The sequence below is a fragment of the Lonchura striata genome, chromosome 1 (genome assembly GCF_050655825.1).
Source record: "Lonchura striata isolate lonStrDom1 chromosome 1, ASM5065582v1, whole genome shotgun sequence".
NCBI lineage: Eukaryota > Metazoa > Chordata > Aves > Passeriformes > Estrildidae > Lonchura > Lonchura striata.
The window spans coordinates 73,884,676-73,907,671 of NC_140703.1; the positions used below are offsets into that span (position 1 = coordinate 73,884,676).

Consider the following 22,996-nt stretch of genomic DNA (forward strand, 5'->3'; position numbering starts at 1 on the left):
CAGCTACATGTGCTCCTGTGGTGTTGGCTTAATTAGCTCTATCTTTTAACAAGGATCATTAAATTTGAATTACTGTGACCCTCAGTTTCACACACCTTCTAGAATCTAAAATGAACTGTTAAACTATAGCTTGGGAATCTCTGCCACATTCCAAAGGGCAGTGTAAATAAAGAGAAAGTCAGCCTCATGAGCTTTCCTCAACTACCGGATTCCCTGCTAAAGGCACCTGAGCTTTGACAAGACAGTCAACTGATTCGCAGCTATGTACAGCATTAAAGTCTCAACAAAAGCAAAAGGCTGTGAGAAAATATTAACACAAAAGAAAGAAACAAAGATTTGACCTTATTTTAATCAGTGAATGCTTTCAAATTTAGAAATAAAAGTATGATAAGAGCTTTACCTCTGCACTTGTTTCAGAGACAATCCTGCGGATCTGACCTCTCTGCCACTGTTCCACATCGTGTACGTAAACAGCACAGTGCATTTCCCTCTCCCACTTTACAGACTGTGGCTGGGATTCTTTGTAGATGGAAGCCATCTCCTCCTGTAAACTGACATTAAAAGAACGCTTTTCTAGTGATAAAAATGTAATGCAGTAAGTAAAAGGCTTATTCAGTCATTGTTTAACTACCATACAATGAAGTTGTACTGTTTTAACAGATGCACAGTGCTGCAGTTTTTCTTCATGACATGTTAGAAATACATTCAATAGGAGTTACAAAACACATGCATCCTCATTAAAAGTCTGTAAACCTATCATGTTAACTTAGACACTGGAATTAATCTGAGCAAACCTGAGCTTTGTATGGCACTATTTGAAAAGGACACCATTTTCTCCTGACAGTTTGAGAATGTGGTCCTCAACTTCATGACTACATAAATGGAACTCTAGGCAGTTACAGCCAAGAAGATTAAAAGATAATGAATACATAAGCAACTTGCACTAAACCATGACACACTCTTTTAACTATTTCCAAAAAGTAGGCACAACTACATAAATGTTACCTAAATATCTACCAATGGCAGGCTGATATACACTGTGTCTAGGAATTGTGTTCAAACTTCCTAACAGGGTACTGGAAACACTTTGAAAAAAAAAACCAAACAACTATTACTACCAAGAATAGTAAGTTCTAAGGCTTGGGATACAGGCTTTATTTAACCAGATTTCTAATGAGGGACTAGGAAGGAGAGAAGAAAGAGCAAGAAGATTTAATCTTTTTGGTCAGTGTTGCATTCATCAGGCTCCAACACATACTCAATAAAACTGATTTGAAATATGAGATCATATATTTAATTTGGAATCAGAAGTATTTAATGAGCCACAATATTGTGCCAACCTCTCTTCTGCTCCTGTACTTTCCTCAACAAAGGCAAGAAAGTCAGCAGCCTTCAAGAAGTACACAGTATCAAATGCAACTCTCATCAGAAAATGTTCTAACTATACTTCACCATTTTGTAATAAGAACATTTTCAAGGAAAGTTCTTTGAATTTCAGTACCTTTTCAGTATACTTTCTGATGCCAGCAACTGTATAAAAATTTTGCTAGGAGATACAACATAACTAATTCTCCCATGTAACTCCTTGTTACAAAGTGATCTGAAATCTTCATCCACAGATTCCATGTCTATAGGAATAAAAGCTTCTGAGGTTTTAGAAATTTCTTCTAGAGGATCATCCCATATTTCATTAGGCTTTACTTCAGTTCTTTCAGTGTATCTATAAAGAGCACAAAATACTTAGAATGGAAAGTTTAAACAAATTTTAAATGAAGTGAAAAAAGCTCAATAACAAAATAAGAGGAATTATTCAACATTAAAAAGAGCGAGTTGTAGCTTACACAAAAACATTCATAAGTGCTACTTTTGAAACACTAATGATATTAACATTTTTATTCTCCTTCAGAAGGTATCCTTGCACATTCAGGGAACAGAAGATATAGGACAGGGAACACCAAGATCATAAGAACACAAGATCTGGAGTGGGCCTCTTGCCCCACAAAATAAGGGACAAAGGCCTATGGGGGGTCCATTCTAAAGCACAGGAAGAAAAGGAGGGAGCAGCATGGATAAACTGCTGTGTCCTGACCCCAGCTCTCTGCACTATTCACTGCCTCACTGATTGGACTGAGTGTAACTCAAGTGCAGGAGAGGAATGAGAGTTGCTTGGAATAAACTCGACCCTGGGAAAGGGGAGAGTAGGTAGTATAAATCTTATTTTCTGTGTACCAATGCCAGAATTAGTAACTAAGTGTTTATGCTAATTAGTAATAACTAAGTAAAATCAAATCTGTTTTGCCTGCAACAATACTTGGCAAGTGATTTCTCTGTCTTTATTTTGATCCACGAGTTTTCTTGCTTGAACTTCCTTGATTTTCTCCCCAGTCCAACTAAAGAAGGGGTAGTGAGCAAGGGATCATAAAATCCACCTTATTCGGGGGATCATAAAATCTATCTTATTCAAGGGATCAGTGTTACATAACAACTTAGGGTAAAGGACTATATCCCCTTGACTGAAGGCTGGAAACAGGCATCTAAATACAGATGGGACACAACAAAATCCATTTGTGACAGGGAAGAAAACAACTCGGCTGTTCAGGTTGCATAACTTAAAAAATCTTACTAAAAATTCTGACTATGACAGCATTACAGTGTTACTAAGACTTAGTTACATTTCTGCACTAGGAGAAAAAATCCACCTACGTGAGTCCTCCTAAAAAAAGCAAATTCAGGAATTTCCCTTTGGAACGAAAACTTCCCATTTAATGATATTTCCATCAGTATTCAAAAAAATATTAATGAAAGAGTAACTACAGATTTTCATTAATACAGCCCATGGATTATCTTGGTAAAAAGCCAAGCAAATTAAATGCAGCAGTGTTAGATCCTCATCAGCCTCATCTCTCCCACCACACTTCCCAACTCTGCTGTCTTCCCAATCCTTCTGTTACTGCCCTAGCTGGTTACCCAAATGTTTTCTAGTAACAGACCTCCCAAAGAGATGACTCGCCTTAGGTGCAGGTTTAAGACACAAATTCTTTTTCTTACTATATGGGAATGGGAACCTTGACAGTAAACACTTTGGGAACATTTGGCACTTAGAAACACTACAAGTACAATGCAAACATTTGATTTCAAATTTTTTCACAGGTACAACTTCAATACATAAATTCTCAGACTAAATCTTGACTTAACTATCAAACTGCAGTTACACTCTAAATTACACCAGCTGATGGATGTGATCTTAAAATTAATTGATCACAGATTAATTAAAATTAATTGATCACAGGTAAATTCCAGCCACCAGAGGTGACACACCAACACCAGCAGTTTCAATACACAAATTCTGTATTTCCAAATACTTTAAAAGTAATGCACAGTGTATTTACCTAGGTACGTAGGATGCTAAGTCTTCCTCAACTAGCTGACAGTTAATACTAAATTTTTTCCCATTATCAGCAGAGGCATTGAAGAGTTCAATAGATAAGATGTTATTATCTAAAATTTCTGTGAATGAATAATATGAATATAATTAGTGGCAATCAATGACAGTATGAAGAGTATGGTTTTAGAGAAATGACAAGTAGTGCTAAAAGACAGAATTCTCCAAAATTACATTTGATGTACAAAATAATTGATTCTGAACATCAACACTACGCAGATGCTTAGCTTTGCACATATCCATAAAATTAAAATACACCAATATCACAAAATGCTTTTGTACAAAAACTCCAAACTGCTATGCATAACTCCATTTATCAAATGAGTTCCAAATCATCATTCCACAAGGGCTGAAAAGTAAGCAGCTACACATGAACAATATACAGTATTGAGAAAAATGCTACTAAGGCATGTAAGTGTTATCTGAAATGATTTTTCTTTTTTGGCAATATTTTAGAGCAGCGGTAATCACGCTCCCAGCTACCAATAAAGCCAGGAAACATCAAGGACAGGTAGTACTTTTGGAAACAAGTCCCCCGAATAACCAGAATACTTATATCACATAACACTGGTATGGTCTGTAAGACAAGACATGAACAGAACTTTTGTTGCAAGTTTTATCTGTTATGCCTCCTCCCATCAGAGGAGAGAATTTAGATACTCTCCAGGCTATCTCTAGCAGATAAGAACAAAAGTATTTCAAATAAATACTATTTTAAATATCAGAGAGATTGTTTCTATACTTGAGTCAACTTAATAATATGTAAATAGAAATTAATATACTCCTGGTAACTTACCAATAACTGAGCACAGCATAAGTTTATCTTCAGTCATTTCTTCAAATCTTTCCTTGGCTTCTCTCTTCCACTCATGTGCCCCTTTGAATGGCTCAATGCAAGCCAGCCTACACCTGATTGCCTAAAGAGTAACTCAAGATTATGCAACTAACATCACATACAGATCAAGATCATCTTATTATGACTGAATCAGAGGCTTTGCTTTGCACTCATGCAAGACAGCACAACCTTGGCTTCTGGTTCCACATTACCACAATCTGATTTAGTTCAAAATGATCCCTCCCCTTCCCAGTAGCTGAGCACAAGCCTCACATTCAGAGACCTTCTTGCCAAAATACAAAGAGCCTAAATCTTTTTTTCTCCCTTTATGGTATGACATAGAACTGGTGCAGAGATAAGATTATTGCACAGAAGTGATAAAAAAAGCCTACTGGTGCCTTCAAGAGTTAAGAAAAACCCCTATCAAATTTTGAAGTTTCGAAGTTCAGCATAATTGTGATTTGTAACCAAAACTATCAAATGAATAGCAAAGAAAAAAATAATCTCCATTTATGGCCTTTTTTTATTTGACAGAAACACTTTGCCATTTTCTTTCCCAGTCAGTTTTCCTCCTTGTCAAAAGGGGGACAACGCCAACCATTATTCAAGTTAGAAAACCACCAAATTTTAAATGTAAACAAAAATATATTAAAAAACCCCCTCTTATTATGAAATTATCATTTAAAAATGAAAGAATGCAAAAATTAATTTGGCTTATTATGGAAATAAATTTAAGTGAATTAAATACACATGTATATACAAATTGTATATATACTTCTGCAGTATGCATACTGCAGGGCAACATTAGATTTAATTGACACCTGAAAGATACAAAAGAAATTTAAGAGCTTTCAATATGCACCCAAAACATTAAGTGAATCACTTCATAATGGTGGGCAAAAACAAAGCTCCTTAACATTTTATTTATTTAATGTATTTCAGAAGGTGAACAATTCACTCTTTCCCCCCCTCTCATTCACCGAGATGCTGTTAATTTTGAGTGTTTAATCCAGGCATTTACCTTTTCTGGAAAGCTCAGAAACTCCTGTTTCACTCTGCGTATGTCTTTATGAGATAAGTTAGCAATGTTGCCGTAGTCAACGTACTTTACCAGAACTTCTTGACAACTTGGCAGCCCTCCAAGGAAAACAACCCAAGATATTTCAATAAAAAATTAGTATCTGATACAGGTTAAAGCACCAGAATTTCAGAGCAGACCCCACATTCATGCCATATAATTACCTAGTATCAATTTTTTTTGTGTTTTTATACCCCAATCAATAAGAGTATTCTTTAGGAGCCAGCTCTTTCAGGTCCCCGATATTACAGCCCTGGCATTTTGGCCCCCTTTGTGAGACACTGGCACACTGAACACTTGCCAAGTAAACATGTAAGCAGACATGGTACACTGCCCACATACATGCAACACAGACTCAGCACAAGCACAACTCCCCACTCCCTTTGGAAATACTATGGAGAATTACAAACCAACACCAGATACACTCACAGGCTGGCTGGAATAGCCAAAGCTGTGGTTCACACTGTAATAGCAAGCAAAATACTACTTAAAATATTTATATAATAGAATTTCAATAATCTCTAGAGAATGGAATATGTTGCATCTCTGTTTAGAAAGAACATGTGTATAAAGCAGTCTATTAATAGCAAAAGAATACGAATTAGTACGATTGACTTTATGAAGGAGCACCATTAATTCCCAGTAAAAATACTGGCTGGATGTTACTGCTCATATCCAGCATGTCACTCTGACCTACCAACACAACTGATTTTGCAACCTGGCATTTGAGCAAAAGAACCAATACTTCACCTATAATCTGTGCTCTGTACCAATTCCCATCCTCCTGCTTTGCGACACATGCTTGGCCTTCAACTGGGTTGAAAATTTCAAGGTTTTTGCCATTCTCTTGTTTATATATCTCCTGAATTTTCTCTGAAAGAGCTAAAGATTCCACACTCTCTCTCTGAAATAAAGACAACAAACCACACACACAGAGCAGATGTTCTTTTTTAATGGCATTTTTTCTCTTTTAAGGGATAATTTTTTTCCTAGTACAGTACTTTCCAGTCTTCTCTCCAAAATTCAAGTGGTCATGAATACGTAAAGTGAATTAAAGAGCCTAACAGTTATTGAGCAGTGCCCTGGTTCAATCAATTCTAACCAGTAAAATACTGCACACCCACAAAGGAATTAATCATGTTACATAACTGACAAAAGCTTTCTGGGATTTTAAGAATTCTTGAATTTTAACTAGGCTGAATCAATGACTGAATCAATGGAATGATTTAATCAATGGAATTAATCTCAGCTAGTAATTCTAGGAATCCTACTACTGGTAACAAGTGATAGAACTTAACAGAAGTTGTAGCTGATTTAGTATGAACTATAAATAGCTCAACATTAAAATATTTATTCATAGTTTCATCTAAACAGGCTTTATTTCTAAACTTACCAAGCGAAGATAGAAATCACTTGGACTATTAATGTGACAAACCACAACAAAGACTTCTTCTCCTTCCTGTGGAATATTTGGTGGACTGTACTGTGAGATGGTGCAATTTTCCAACTGCCTAGGAAGTTGTAATTTAAACCTAAGGTAAATGAAGTGAAATCTTGAATAGTCAGTCAAAATGAACTGCAAACAAACACTTTTATATTCAAATGTCAAATTTCCCATTAAAAACCACAAAATGATCTTCTAAAAATTACTTGTAACTTAAACCTTCCCTCTTGCAGGTGGTGCAGCCAATTATCTGTAACACTTCTCCTACAGCCTACCAGCCAAATCAAATAGGCTCCTTTCTGTGTGGTTTTCTGTGATAGACACCAAGGGCTTCTCATTTAGAGAGCCTCCCCTGTTACTTAACATTTGTACGGAAATATGTATTTTGCCATTTTCTCAAATTAAACTACCTATCTTAATGAAACCTGTCTAATGTAAATGAGTATAGCATGGTGCTCATTGGTGAAGGTGAAAAAAGGAAATGAGCAGACTGCTGAAAGTTAATACATCACACATCAATATATGGAACACTGCAAAAGCAACCAGCTTGGTAAACTTCACCTGGTAACCATTATTACCAGTTATGGCATAGAGGAGCAGGAACCAAAGAAACACACATACCTTGCCAAATCTAAGAAAACCAATGCATCCTTGAGAGACAGTGGTGTATTACTGCTTACTTCATTAAATGGAGGTTTTCTCAGATCCACAATGAGAACACCATTGTCTTCTCTAAACACCATCATTGAAACAACTTTATTATTTACCATTTCTAAAAATTTTGTCTTTGCCTCCTCTCCCCAACCTTCATCCTGTATTAGAAAGAAAAAGTTACTGAGGATGTCAGAGAACGTTAAAATAAAAAATACAGACTGTAATTAAAAGTACAATAAAGTAAATGAAAGGAAGAATGTACAGGTACATCTGAACAAATACTGAACATGGTCCAACTTGTCTAGCCCATAGCCAGGTCAGCACTGAATGGAATTCTTTTATTATCGATTAGTATGTGTATTGAACTGTATAAAGCTGTGTCGGGTCAAAGGATTCTACCATGTTCTGAAGATACCCTCAGATTGTTTTGATACATTAACAAGAATCATCTTACCTGTTTCATTTCATGACTTTCCCATGAATTGAGAGAGCACAAATAAAAGCTTGTCTTCTTGTATCTTTACACAAATGTACAGTAAGATTTGATAAATTTACACACTGCTGCTCTCCACAGCATCCTGTGCAACATTTTATCTACCTTGAAAAAGCCTGTCTGAGTTTATTTCTCTGGGATCAAGTCAATGCATTTCTCATTTGATACTGCAAATCTGTGCCTTTTAGGCACAGAAAAAACTGAAAGCACATATAAGGAAGACGTTTTATCTACATTTGTAAAAATTGTTCCAGAACTTTTCTATTTAAAGTTATTTAAGTCAACATCAGATGGGTAAAAACCCCTCAAAATGGACCAATAGTTAATAGTGTCAGAAATGCACAGCTGTATTGGACTCAGTTCATTTCCATGTGAATGTGGCAAGAATAAAGCAAGCCTAATAAAAAGTGAATACTGAAGAAAATAATACTGCAATAGATATGCCTTTTTTGCAACGGAATAAAGGTTGACAGTACTTTGTTTGTGGTTATACTTAAAGAGAATAAATAACACTTTACAATAGTGGCAAAAATTTTTAAGTAACAAGTACAATCTCTGAAGAGTCTCTTAAAATTTTTTAAGAGGCCATTTATTTTTTATTTGGATGAAAGTTACTACTTGCATAGTTATCTGACAAACACAAAATAAGAGGATCAATTTTGTAATTACTTTTTAAACTTCACAAAAGAACATGCCTAAACTATGAGCAGTGAGATTTAAGCCTGAAATATGCATTTGTGGTCTCTCAGGCTTTTTAAGACAGACTGCTAATAAGCTTTTGTTTCTTTTCCGATGAAAGCAACGCAACACATCTTTTTACAAGACAATAACTTAAAAAAATACACTCTGTACTCTTGAGTTTCCTTCGGTTTATAATGGAATAAGATAATTTTAAATTCCTGAACAGAAATCTTATGTAGAAGTTCCTGAAATACTTCAAGCAGTTTGTACTTACTTCATTTTTGGGAACAACATCCTTCAGTGAACACCGTACTGCTAAAGGAGGAATGGCTGCAAGCTCTGCCTCAATGTGCTCATCAGGCTTCCTCACAAACAGACAAATGTCATGGGTTTCAATAGTTTGCAGAGTAGCAGGATCTGGCCTTTCAGTGGGACCACATCTAATGCCAGTGGGAATAAATGAAACACTAGTTTAAAAGCAAAAAATCCCAAACCCAATGGCTAAAACCCCCCAAACCAAATCCCAGACTTTTATTGTACATTATTATTGCAGTAATTGGCATAATGTTATGTCAATACACCAGAATTTTAAAGTCTCAGTGAAATGCGTTTGTTTAAAGCATTTAGTACTTACATGCTGTCTTTTGCAATTCATGCCCGAGTTAAATGTTTTAACGTATGCAGGCTTGTACACTTGTGCACTTAAATACAGTGCCACTTTTTCTGAGGGGAATATGTATGAAGAGAATACCAGACCCATTTGGGTATCAGCCTGTGTGAAGGTGAGGAAGGACTTGTTTCTCAGAAAAGACCTTGAATAACAACAGTAAAGACAACAACTGCAGACAAAAACACATCTCTCCATAAACATACCCTGAGAAAATCAGAACTACAGAGCTTCCAAAATCAATCAGGAATACTTCCAGCAGTGCAACATCACACACTTTGTATCTTATTCGACCACATGGCTTCTTCCCCCTACTTTTACTTTCTACAGGAATTAGTTCAGTGATGGTTCCACGGCACCACATGCCAATTTCCTCACTCTTAATGAAAGTTCTAGCACCTACATGGAAGCAAATACAGCACAGCAAAAAAGGACTAAATTCAGTATTTTAAAGTCTTTCACACTGAAACTATTATTACAGTTCTGCATAACACTCCCCTGTTCCCATCCTCCACACAGGTAATAAAAGTGCTACTGCTACAATAAAGACACAAAAAAAGTAAACATTGTCTCCATAGCCACGAGAAGCTTCCCTCACAATCATTTATATAGTGCCTTTAAGGCTGGCTGGTATTTGGCTTGTATGAAGAAGTAATTTCTAGTAAACTTTCTATAGTTCTGAATAAAGTGGCAAAACACCCACAGACATATGAAATTATATACTTTTCATCATTCTTCTAAACACATTATGGAAGTGGGTAACATTATCAGCATGTGGGTTAGAAAATAATTTTAATGACTTAAGAATGTATTATTGTCTTTCATTTTGATTTGTAGAATGGTTTCTATTCAGTCAGTGAACTTTGTAAGGACTGCTTTACTACATAAAGGAACAGGGGGGAAGGAGAGAAAAAAGAAAGAATATGATACTAAGGAAGGTATATTGCAAGGTAGTATTTTAACCTGTGTAGACCTTTAGAAATTAACCATTTACCTAGTTCCAAAATGTCTGAAGGCAAGAGATAGGAACTCTTACTACAGCAGAAGTTTTCCAATTTCATCTGTAAAGCAAATGCTTCTTTCTTCTGTGAATATCTCCGAATATAGAAATGGCATGGATTTATAACATGGCTTACCAACACCAATTCTGTCAAACCTGAGTAAGACATAAATTATCAAACACCCTCCAAATGACTCCAACAGATATTATCAGGCATATGATTGAGTTTATGTTGCATTAATCATATTACTGCAAACAGATTTTAATCTGACAAGTCTGTTCATACTTGTTTCAAACTATTACCATGTTTGCTTCCTGATGAAGTTGTTCTTTTGAACTACCTCCAAAACAAAAGGCTGTCTCACATAGTGGTAGTCTGAATTTAAGTGGGTAATTCAGAGTTTTCATTCCCTCTAACAGAGGCATAGAAAGCAAATCAGAGATTAAGACTCCTACCTTTAAGAACACATATGCTAAGCACTTTACTATAGTAATTCAGTGTTAGGTCATGAAGATCAAGGAACTAGCCAAGAGATGATCCTATGTAAGAGAGTACTTGTGACTAAGCATCCAAATCCTTTGTACTGCAGGTACCTCCCTCCATTAGGGATACAAAAGACAGGCTTCTCTTTCTGAAGCTACTCAATAAAAGTTGTTAATGGGTCAGAGGGTTTTGGAAGCCCCACAAACCAATTCTTACAAGAGTATTTTATTTTATTTGTTTTTATTTATTTTATTATTTTACAAGGTTCTTGCAAAGAGTGGGCAACATCATCTGGATTGAATGTCACCTGCATGACTGAGCAGGGCACACCAACCAGACAGACTTGCAACATCCTGGAGCACTGCCACCTCTGAACTGCAACACATGATGGGTGAAACACAAACACAGAATCTGGCATCTGAAACAATCTGAGCAGGTATTCAGTACTGTGCTTCTAAGTTTAGGAAATGCTGCATCCAGAACAGATGCAAGATCTCTTTAGGTCATTTTCCAGTGTTAAAGATGGCATTTGAACAAAAAGTCTGAATAACTTCATAGAGTTCCCCTATAGAGACACAGCCTCTTTTGGATCACCCCTGGTCACCATCTCCAAAGAGTGATGAATCAGCTATCTTGTCTTAACATACAGAATCATGGAATTACTAAGGCCAGAAAAGATCTCCAAGACCCCGAGCACCTCCTGCACACCAGCCTAGCAGGCTCTGCTGGGTTCCCTCCTGTGTGACAGTGACTTTTCAGTACTGCATGGTCTAATACTAGACACAGTACTCCAGATTCAGTCTTCTAACAAAGAGGAAGGATCCCTTCATGGACTTGTCAGCTACACTCTTACTAGTACAATCCAGGGAAAACCTGACAAGATGAGGAACCTAATTGTTCCTGCCAAATATCACAGAACAATGGCCTGGGAGAAAATTCAAGAAGCTGAGGTAACTGTCCAGGAGCCAATGACAGAAACTTCAAGGGGACTGCAATAACCACAAGTCAAAGCAAACCATCATACAGCAGATAGTGCTTCTGACCCTCTTTGATTGAACTTGTGATAAAGTTTTCAATAAGCTAAACAGGAGAACAAAAAAAAAAAATTAAAACAGACACCATTAAAGAACTTGCATGAGCCAAACAAGACTCAAAAATAGGATCACACTCAACAATGGAACACTGAAAGCAAGAGGTATTAAGACTTGCCTTCCAAGTCATCTTCAAGTACTTCTTCTATTATGACATCAGGTGTTTCTTCCTGGCCATCAAGGATAAGAGTGTCTTGTCCATTATCTTCACTGTATTTGGGAAAAATTTTACTTGGAAACAACTTAACATAATTCAGTCTGTTTCCAGAAAAGCATGAATCAAAGCAGAGCTTTTATTAAGAGCGCATCACTATGTTAAAAAAAATGCCTCGTAAGACCTGCTAGAAATAAACTGAATTACATTTTTTAATACCAAGACAACAAAAAACCACTACTATAACTCAATCCTAGAAAGAATTGTCACAGACACAATACATATGCCTGAGCACAGCTTACTGCAAGAGCTACCCCCCACCTAGATGATCAGAAACCACAAGTACAAATAAAAACTATTGGAAAAAAAAGTTCATAATGTGATAAGATAGCTCACATTGAAAACAAAAGGTGTATCAGATGTTTTTGTACTAACAGATACTATTAAGTCTCATATCTAGGATTTTCAAATATTACAGTACACAATAAGCCTTTTCTAGCATATTCAGTGTTAACTACAACAGCCCTAACAGCAACTCCATTCCATTTTTCAAGTATTAGTCAAAGACCACAGAAACAAACAGAACAGCGAAAAACAACAAACAAAAAAACCCTAATAAAATAAAAGCAAATGTTAATTTCAAAAAATAAAAACATTTTCTTTGTTAATCTTAAGAAATTTCTTTTGGCATCTGAAACAATTAGTGTTTAGACTGTGAACTGGAAATATTACCAGTTTTAGTACTTGCTGTTCATTAGAGATTCATTTACACTTACATGCACTTTCATGTGCTGAAATGATTAACATCTCTATTACATGTACTACAAACATAGTAGACACCGCACCCAGGGACATGGTTTAGTGGTTGCCTTGGTAATGTCAGGTGTGCAGGTGAACTCAATGACCTTTTCCAGCCCAACCGGCTCCAAGGTCAAATCATTAAGTGCCAACTGAAGTTAAAAAGTACACAGTGTAAATAAAATCTGGGCAATTTAAATGATTCAGGAAAATATACTAGGGCAAAACCAAAACATCAGAACTGAAACAAACTGGACTGACTGGAAAGCTGATTGAAACACCAGCATATAAAGATTTGCTCTGCTTCAGTAAACTTAGAATTCCATAAGCACCTACAGTTTTTTTGATATGATCTCCAATAAATACTTAACCACTAGAGCATGTCAATTACTGTACCTATTCTTTTTCAGTAAAAAATACTTACTTTGTTGTCATTCCCTGTTTAATCTCGCCCAAATTTTCTAATGAAGATGTAATCTCGGAAGTGTTCATGAACAACCTCAAGAGAACAAATATTATAGAAGGTGACAAAAATATCTAAATCACTTTGATGGTTTGAGCTCTACAGTGTTTTTCAGCACAATATTCATGGAGGGGCATAGTAAGTGATTAATTACCTACTCCAATTTATTTCATCCTACAAAAACCAGATTTGGCTGCTCATTTATCTTCATGTCCATACTTAAAAACTCTCGTCTGCTTTCTCCCTTATGCAGAGTACTGCAACATTCACTCAGTTTTCACATCTATGCTCAGTTTAGTTCAATATATTATTCTGCACAAAGAATTTTCTTTTCTTTGTAAAGAACAAACCTGTAACTCAAGTATAAAAAATATATGCTTCTATTTATTGTAACACTATTAACTATTTTCTTTGCCAGTGAAAACCAGCAAAATATTTTAAGCACTTTTACATTTAGACTAACAGAACCATGAATATAACTGTCTTAGCTTTTCTATCCAGTTCTAATTAATGAAAAATGAAATGTAAATAATATTGAACAGCTGTCTGGGCTTCTTTCCCACTGCCCCTTCAGGAACAGATCCACTCTTTCTTCTACAACATTTTACAGCATGTGCTTCAACTTCTATGCACCGCCTACTTGTGGTTTTCTTCACCTTGGGAATAATTTTGGAGTGGCACAAAGTGCCTTTATATTTATCCTTCATCAGGTCTTGTTTGTCCTCTGTTCAGCTGAACTTCTTAAAAAGCTTTCCAGTGCAAAAAAAAAAAAAAAGGATTTTATTATGTTTCAGCTTTGTTTTAAGCTGGGAGAGCTTACCATTACGCATTTAAACAAGCTTCTCTGAAATTGCCATTCATCACTGACAGTATTTTAAAAATAGTGACTTGACAGGTAGGGCCTAAGTTTTCTAAAAGAGGATTTTATAGATTGCTTTATTCCTGTTCTAACTCAAAACCTCAAACAACATGACAGGAGGGGTCCTAACTTTTGTCTAGTGTTGGAACACCCCACCCAGGGACTGGCTGAGTCACCATCCCTGGCATGGCTAACAGAGCTGGGGTTGTTCTGCCTGGAGAATGCAAGGCATCAGGGAGACTTACAGCATACTCCAGAAAGCCACAAATTTTTTGCTAGAGTCTCCTGCAACAATTTAAAACCATTACCCCTTGACCTAAGGGAATGTTGATTCAGAGTAGGTAAAAGGTGTTTCTTACAGTAGGAGTGGTGAAACAGCAGAACAACTGGCCTGGAGAGGTGGTAAGCGCCCCATCCCTGGAAAGGTTTATGGTCAGACTGGATGGGGCTCTGTGTAACCTGAGGATGCCTTTGCTCACTGGAAGACATTTGGACTACACAACCTTTGAAGGTCTCTTTCAAACCAAACCATTCTATAACTTTGTGATTTCAGACATGGAGATACTACACGCCAACACATGGTAAAGGTGGAGTTGGTAGTGTTAGGTTAATGGCTGGACTCAGTGACCCTAATAGTTTTTTCCAACCTATACGATTCTGTGATCCTACAAAAATTGTTTGCATTTAGCAGGTAAATAATCAACTTGCTAAGCTTATTTTCTCTGTGCCAGTCAGAATCACATCCTTCCACTCTATTCCCAGAGTGGTTCCACATCCTGAAATATAACGGGGGCCCCAAGATACCCTGAAGTAGCACCACCACCTTTGTTCTGTCCCTCCATCATTTTCCAGTGTGGCCTTTATACACTAGGAACTGCAGCACTCTTGACCAGCCTTATGACCAAGTTGCACAGGGTCAGGTGTACCTCAGCTGCAATCTGCTTTCTTACTCACTTCTGCTACAGAAATCATCTATCACTTCCAGTGAGGACAGCACAGCAACTGGCATTTTCCACGACTTTCTTTAGGCACCAGCACCCCAAAAAACATTTAATGTTTCCTGAAGGTTAGAAACTGACTCACAAAAAACGTAATTAAGCCTTCATTCTCCCAATTTATTTCTATTTGTTAGGAAAGGAGAATTTCAGAAATGGCAGAACTCGGTCAAAGATTTTTAAAATGCATACATATTTGCCTACATTTCAGCAAATTGTTTGTGCTTTCTCCCCCATGCCTCACATGAAGGCTATTGCCTACCTCTAGTGAAGAGTTTATACTTATCCAGGAAGTAGAAGTTTTTCAGTCAACTGCAAGTGAAGAAGCTCAACTTCTGCTGTTTAACTGTCCCATAAGCAGTTTTTGGAATTAAGGTAACCCATGCCTCTTTTTACCTACCTGTATATCTCCCACTCCAGTCATTTATTTACCTTGAAAGTATATTGTCCTTTAAGTTCTTCACTCTTGAGAGCTCAGCCTCCACTGGCAGCTTCAAGTCATAAATAATCTAAAATTGGGAAGTACTATTTTAGCTTCCATTAAACAGGAAGTTATACAAATACCTACTAACTATTACACCTTAAATTTTATGGTAAAAACCCCAGGAGTTCAGCCAACAGCCAATTCTCAACTATGTCTTCTTGCCTTAATAAGACTTAATGGTTGGGATTCTATAATCAAGCATATTCAGAGAAGCAGAAGTCAGATACTCCTTTTGTTTCAACATCTAATGAGAAAGTGATCTCTAAGTAAAAAGGCAGGCTTATGAGATAAGAGTAATGGCTGCCAGTTCCTAAAAAATCACAGTGATAAGATGGAAGCAAATGACAGGAAAAAAGGAAAGATTAGATTTCTTTTCTGGGTTAGAAGACCCAGTTTCTTCAGCTGGAAAGTGACAAATGGATGCAGGGTAGACGATTCAAAAAAGCACATTTCTTCAAAGAATTACAATACCAATTATTCATTTCTTTTCTCAACCCAAGGACTACAAAGGCAGCAAATGAAATAATTGAGTGACAGATTTTGAAATAACAAAGGAAGCTGTTTTACATAAAACTCAGTTTAGATCATAAAAGGTGGAACTCGCTGACACAACCTATGCCTATGTGCCTACATGTGCACATATGTACACACCCATGCATATGGCCACAAGCTTTACAATGACATTAAAGAAAATGTCCCACAATCTCACGACAGAATAAGGTAATGTTTATTTGGTGTAATGAGCCTGATGTATCCTGTTGATACTAAAATCCTTAACCTTCAACTTCCCCAGTTCTTCCTCTCTGTTGCCAGAGACAGGAGACTTCACAGGATGGGCCTCTGCTCTGATACAGCATGGCAGGTAGCATGGGTTTCTATGAACAGCAGATGAGGAGAAAGAACAAAAGTATAGGCCTGGGACCAAGAGGATCAAGTGATTGTGGCTATGAATTCTGGAGTAGTTCAGTGAGAAGGTTGGAGAGCTCTGGAATGGAAAAGGTTTAAGGAACTGAACTGATGCAAACACCACTTTTTCACTGATCAGCACTGTGCAAGTTTTTCTATCCTCCCTCTCCATTTCCTGTTTCATCTTCCCTCTCCATTTCCTGCCAAACTCTTCAAGGCAAGAACCACCTTTTTTTGCTTCACATCAGTCAGACTGTAACTTGTGACTAAGACCAAATACAAATTCTGTGTCTGTGAAGAGGCAGGGTAAGAATATAATACCCCAAAAATGTCAGAATTGAAGTCAGCAAACTGGGACCACAAAGTTTCATTCCAAATTTGAATATATTCCTTAAAAATAAATTATTTCACAGTGCAAGAATGTTACTACCTGAGCAAGATCATAGCAATTTCTTAGAGAATGTGAAGATTTTAATTCCTTTGCCGTCCTAATGGCATCAATCAAGCACTGCTTCTTCTCTTCGATGACTTCCTTAGTTTTTGCAATACTAGAACTGTAGTTGTTGATGCTGTTCTTCAATTCTGCAAATGATTTCCTTTTCCTGTGTTAAAAACATTACTTTTCAGAACTGAATACACACTCAACCACACAGACTCAAACCTGAACCATAACACACAGCTGCCAGGCACACAATGCAAAGTACATACATCTCACACACAAGGATCATCTTCCCCAAACACTGTGAAGTAGAAGCACGGGAAATGCACTCTGTAATTGGGGGAACCACAAAAGTTAAAGAGTACACACTGAAAAGACATTTATTAATTAAATATTAGGAGCACTCTTCCAGTTCAGCCTCCTGATATTTCCAAACACATCCAACTGAAAAATAAACAGTTGGAACTTACAATTAATTCTACTAAGGTAAGATTGAAGAGCATTCCCCTCAGAGGCTCTTCTGGAAACCTGAACTTTAACACCTCTCTCCCCTCAATCTGAAGACAATAAATATTTGTGAAAATCCAGAAATGAAGTGCCCCTGTGCTTCTGTTGGCTTGAAAACGCACAGGAAGTAAACAAAAAAAACCCTGCTATTCCCTGCTGTTAAAATTTATCATCCACTAATAACAGTATTACAAAACCTCAAAATTGAGCTTTTTCAGAAAATTAACATGAGTAGTTTTTCTTATTTTTTTTAAGAGCAGAGGCAGCATACGCTAGTATTTTCCAGCCATGCAAACCAGCTTCAAGATGCCACAACGAAAGGGTAAAAACAAGACACATACTAAGAAATACTGCTATGAGAAAATTTTAAACACATTTTTAGTCTTTCACCTGAATTAGGAAGAGGTTTGTGGCAAAAACAACTCACCCATGCCATTACTACTAGACTACTACCTTGACAGAAGAGTAATAAGTTCATCAAGTGTTCTATCTGCAGCTTCTGTAACTTTGTCTTTTTTATGCTTTACTTTCAACTCCAAGTATTCCAGCACCTATTTTGTTCAGTATGAATAAACATGCATTATTTAATTATTATTTTATTATTCTCACAATACTACTACTACTTTTAAAATTCAGAAAGGAAGCAATGAACATTAAGACAGTGATGGATACCACAGCAGACTGAGTTACATTAAACCACTTATAGCTCATTACAACCCACTGTTTTCTCTAGCATGGAATCAGTTGGCACTATTTGAATCCTCAACTGAAGCTTTTAGGTCTACGAAGACAGATCTTGGGCCCAATGTCTCACATTCCTTAACTGACATGCAAACACTGCAACATACATAGATAGCAGCATGCTGAGATTTCCACTGTTTTTTAAAACTCATTATGAGCATAAAAGGGAAATTTTAAAAAAGAAAATTCTTCCTCTGGCTAAACATCAGTTTTGTCACTATAGCTACATTTGATGAAGAGACTACAGAGAAAAAAAATCGCAATAGTACAATACTGCTTTGGCAATTTCTCAGTCTGTTGTAAGACCACAGTCTTGGTATTATAATATAATACCCATGGGTTATTACATTATAGCTGTTGAAATGAGTAGTTTTTACAATATGCTATTAGTGTATGAATTAGGAATTCAACATAGTTTTGTTTAACAGAAAGACTAGCCATTAGAAAGGGAATGGAGAACAGGACTCGCCAACACTCCCCCACATTTAACAGAACTAAGTTTCTAAAATATTTAATACTTCTATACTGTGTATCTTACAAGTAAAATACAAATAGATGGCAAAGACAGAACTGCAAGCTTTTCTACAGCACATTTAAAAAGAGCTAAAGTTCAAATAAATTACTTATCATTGATAAAGTTAAAAAATTAATAAAACCTATGAACAGCATTAGCTGGTATTTTAGAATTCTTCCTATGTTTTATACTGTGCATATAAATCTATTACTTGATTTACAGTTTTCTGCACATTCTGCTGCATTTTTTACTTCTGCTGCCTTTACAACCTCTTTTCTACCTTTAAATGCAGAAAGAGGCACACTAGAATTAAAAAGTTAGAGCAGCTGCTAGAGTAAAAACAAAAGCTGAATTTTATCCTGACCCAAGTAAACACAAACTTAGTACTTGAAGTCTGGCTTGCATATGGTTCTGTAAAATGTATCTATTGACCTATTAACTTTAAATTATGTACAGGCTTGTGAACTCCTCTGCAGACTACTTCTCAAGCAGTACCCTGGACTTTAAGGCTGTGTACTCACAGAAATAACATGAACAGTTGAAAGACAACAGGTAACAAAATGAAGGCAAGAAAAGCAAATTTAAATAGTGTGTTAATGTGTGACTACTACAACAAAAACCTTCAGTCTAAGAGAGGAATGACTATTTAATGATTTATTAAACTAAATTTCACCCACCTTGCTTGCATCTTGGAAGTGGCCAAGATTACTAACAGCTATGCTCAAAGCTTCATCAATATCTTGCCCAGTGTTGTTTTCCTGAGGAAAAGTTTGCCAATGAACAAAGAAGTTGCTTGCACAACTAAAAGACAACATAGTCTACAACCATTTGCCATTTTGACAGAGGCATTTGATGTGGATGACTGCTAAGCTATGTGAAGACTCTGAGCAGCTCCATAATGGCCATGAGGCACAAAATACTTGACTCACCTGAATTTCACTGTAGTATTTCTGAAACAGATTCTAAATTTGTTTTTAAAACAATTTAATTGCATACTCGCATACAAAAACCAAGGCATTTTTTTCAGATGTGGAAACAGAAAATCTCAGAACTTACACACTTGGCAAAGTGAAGTTGGCTTTTTTTAGTATCTTTTAAATATTTATGTACAAAAAAAGTACTCATTAGTGAGTCGCTTTCTTTCACACTGTGTGCACACAAGAGGGTGGAACAGATTTGGCAACAAGGGGCACTAATGAGAATTGTAAAAATAAACCTTTTCTAAACCCAGGCTCCGGACATCTGACATATACTACACAGCAACACTGTGTAATGAGAAATGCTAGCAAGCACTTGCTGGGGATGTAGGTGGTCATAAAGCACAAACCCTGAGCTCAGAGGGGACCTGAGCCTGCTTTAATCACTCTCAATGAAAATTCACAAGCTCCTGTAAAATTGTTACTTCAAACCACCACAGTGACTTACTAAACTGAAAGCTTTAGATCAACTTACTTCTGAAGAAGAGAAACAAAACAAACCAGTGTCTTCATCCTTCCCATCACCATGCAACACTGTAAAAGCAAGCACAGAAAACCCCACTTCTGTAGGGCATCCTAATCCATAAGACAACAGGAATACACCATCACCAGTGTAGTCTTGTAAATAGTATTCAGCAAGTCCACAGGAATTAGACACTGACTTCTTTTAATAAGATAATTGAAGAGCTAGGAACAGAAATCCAGATGGATAGATATAAAACTTAGCTAATAATTACAAAGACTGACTTGCATGCACTGATTAGGGTATTATCTGTTATCATTAGCTATATATATTGTTACTACATTCAGTACAGCATAACCACATGAAAGGAAAAAAGGAAAAAAAACCCACACATTCAAAAAGCATAGTTAAGTACAGGAAGAAAATTGCTTCATAAACACCCATAAATACTATGCATCCCATACAATTTTTTAACTCTTGGAAATAAGTTACTCATGCAAAAAAAAAAAAAAAAACAGAAAAATGAGGTTTTCTTTTAGAACAAACTTGACAATCACTTCATCAAGAAAAGGAGCTGGAGAGGAATCAAAAGGAATTGATTGTTCTCGTTAACTACTGGGTAAGTAGCAAATAATGTGTTAATCAAATCTAGCTGCCCATCTACTATCCTTAACAGATAGTATAAAAAAAAAATTAACAGTGAGTAGTGCATACAACAAAAATGCTGGAAAAAAAGAGATCCCAAAGCCTTACCTTCCGCACTGAGAGCTTTTGACATATGACGCAAATTGCCATTTCTCTGATGTGGCTTTGCAAAATTTTCTTCTAGTAGCTTAGGACATTGCCTTCAGAGGTAAAAGTAAAGATTTAGGATCATCAGGAATATTAGTAAGAAACTGTTTCTGACTTCCAGCTCTTTCAGAGCTAAGCTCATTCACTTTTACCAAATGACTTTATGAGGAAGCTGCAGTTAACAAAACACACCACAAAAAATTTGTTACTGTCTCTTAACTGGGGAAGTACTTTAGCTTTGCGCCACTGAATTCATCATACATAAAGGCGATGCTACAGCTGCTAGGCATGCAGCATTTCAGGTAACTAGAACCAGCACACATAAATTTGTTATATAACCGATTTTAATCACATTCATTCTAATTATTTAAAAAGTACTGAATAAATCAACAGAGCTCATTTGTAAAACACATACACACCAGTATGATACAGTATCCGACAGCATATCAAATTGCATTTAAAATCTCTCTTTCCATGAACCTACTCCAAATACTGAAGCTTTTCACAAATTGAGTATTTTACTTCCATACATATAACAGAAAAAAGGATTCACAACGCTGCAAAACACAAACATACTTTTTACATTTTCTCAGTTCTATTTCATGGTAATTGCGCTGCCAGAGCTTAAAAATATTAAAGCCACTATCTCAAAATTCACATACCTCACACCTTTCATTCTGCCTCTGGGAAGCTCTCTATTACTATCATCCAACAAGGAGAACTCTCCCCTTCCACTCATGGCGCCTGACATTAAAAAACAAACAAAAAATGCGAGATTATTTTCACCACAGCCCAGTTCATCACTTGAGCCAACACTACAGGTTCACATCATTTTGCAAAGAGCAAAACAGAAGTGATAAGACACAGAAATCCTACGAAGCACACACCTACTTCTTCCTTGAAAAGCACATCTAAATGTGCAATAGAGCAGCAGCCCGCCCTGCACTGCTCAGCTGCTCCGCCCGGACCCACCTCCTACTGCTGGGCACCCCGGGAAGCACCGCTGCTCTCCCCACCTCCCTCGGGGCGCCTATCCCCAAAAGACGGTTTCTCCCCGCTGCAATTATCTCCGCATGCACTCCCTGTCTGAATTCCACCCCACGCACAGACCCCGACTCCCTTCCGTGGGGACTGTCCCGCCCCGCACCTTCCGCGGTGTCTCCGCTCGTTGTTGTCGGTCCCCGCCCGGGAGGAGCGCTCTCCCCGCGCCGCCGCACCCGGCCCCTCGCGCGCCAAAATGGCGCCCGGCTCTGGGCGCCTCTCGAGGCGGCCGCAGCCAATCGCGGGCAGGCGCGGGGGCGGGGCGGGCGCGCGCGGCCGGGTCCCGCCGCCGTGGGGCGGGGCGGCGGACGCGGCTCTGGCCTGAGGGGAGCGCGGTCCCCGCCTGCTCTGGGCGTGGCGCACCGCCTGCTGCTCGTTCGCCGCTCCACCAGCGCGGTCGGGGAGAAAGTCGGGAGAGTGGAACGTAAAAAACGCGCGGTGTTAAGGCGGTTTAATAGAGAAAGCAAAAGCCACGCGCGTAAGCAAAGCAGAACAAGGGATTATTTTACTGCTTCCCATGGGCAGGTAGTGTTCAGCCATCCCCACGAGAGCAGGGACCCACCACATGTAATGATGACTTGGGAAGACAAAAGCCATCACGCCAAACATCCCTCCTTCCTTCCTTTCCCCTCTTTGTACACCGAGCACGATGTCAGATGGTCTGGAACTCCCTTTGGTCAGTCGGGGTCCCCTGTCCTGGCTGTGTCCCCTGCCAGCCTCTCAAGCGCTTACAGCTTCCTCACCAGCACGTCACTGACGCTACAAAAGCACAGAAGGCCTTGGCTCTGTGCAAGCCCTGCTCAGCAATAACAAAAACATTATACTTCATCAGCGCTCTGCTCAGCACAAATCCGAAACACAGCCTTGTACCAGCCACTGTGAAGGAAATTAACACTACCCCAGCCAAAACCGGAGCACTGGATTAGAACCCCAATGCTTTGGGGTTGCTTTATTCTAAATACATTCTCTTGCAGAAGAAGCAAGGGGTGTTTTT

The 22,996-nt window shown here is 37.7% G+C and overlaps 1 protein-coding gene across 3 annotated transcripts in view; it reads right to left on the reverse strand.

Moving 5' to 3' along the window:
- RNF17 (ring finger protein 17) overlaps positions 1–22,239 on the reverse strand; it is a 36,163-nt gene extending 13,924 nt beyond the window's left edge. Inside the window, exons 1-21 of one of the 3 annotated variants that reach the window (XM_085581075.1) lie at positions 22,109–22,239; positions 21,624–21,705; positions 20,923–21,014; positions 20,182–20,240; positions 19,407–19,487; positions 17,928–18,025; positions 16,959–17,130; positions 15,571–15,647; positions 13,246–13,320; positions 11,988–12,079; positions 10,289–10,450; positions 9,501–9,693; positions 8,902–9,067; positions 7,421–7,611; positions 6,749–6,887; positions 6,106–6,259; positions 5,299–5,414; positions 4,239–4,359; positions 3,390–3,507; positions 1,502–1,720; positions 401–551 (exon numbers count right to left, since the gene is read on the reverse strand). In XM_085581075.1, the coding sequence (XP_085437201.1) occupies positions 401–551; positions 1,502–1,720; positions 3,390–3,507; positions 4,239–4,359; positions 5,299–5,414; positions 6,106–6,259; positions 6,749–6,887; positions 7,421–7,611; positions 8,902–9,067; positions 9,501–9,693; positions 10,289–10,450; positions 11,988–12,079; positions 13,246–13,320; positions 15,571–15,647; positions 16,959–17,130; positions 17,928–18,025; positions 19,407–19,487; positions 20,182–20,240; positions 20,923–21,014; positions 21,624–21,700 (2,553 nt within the window). In that variant the 5' untranslated portion in view covers positions 21,701–21,705; positions 22,109–22,239. The other 2 variants (XM_031506454.3, XM_085581078.1) reach the window with 2 other exon arrangements.
- Between the last annotated feature and the right edge of the window lie 757 nt (positions 22,240–22,996).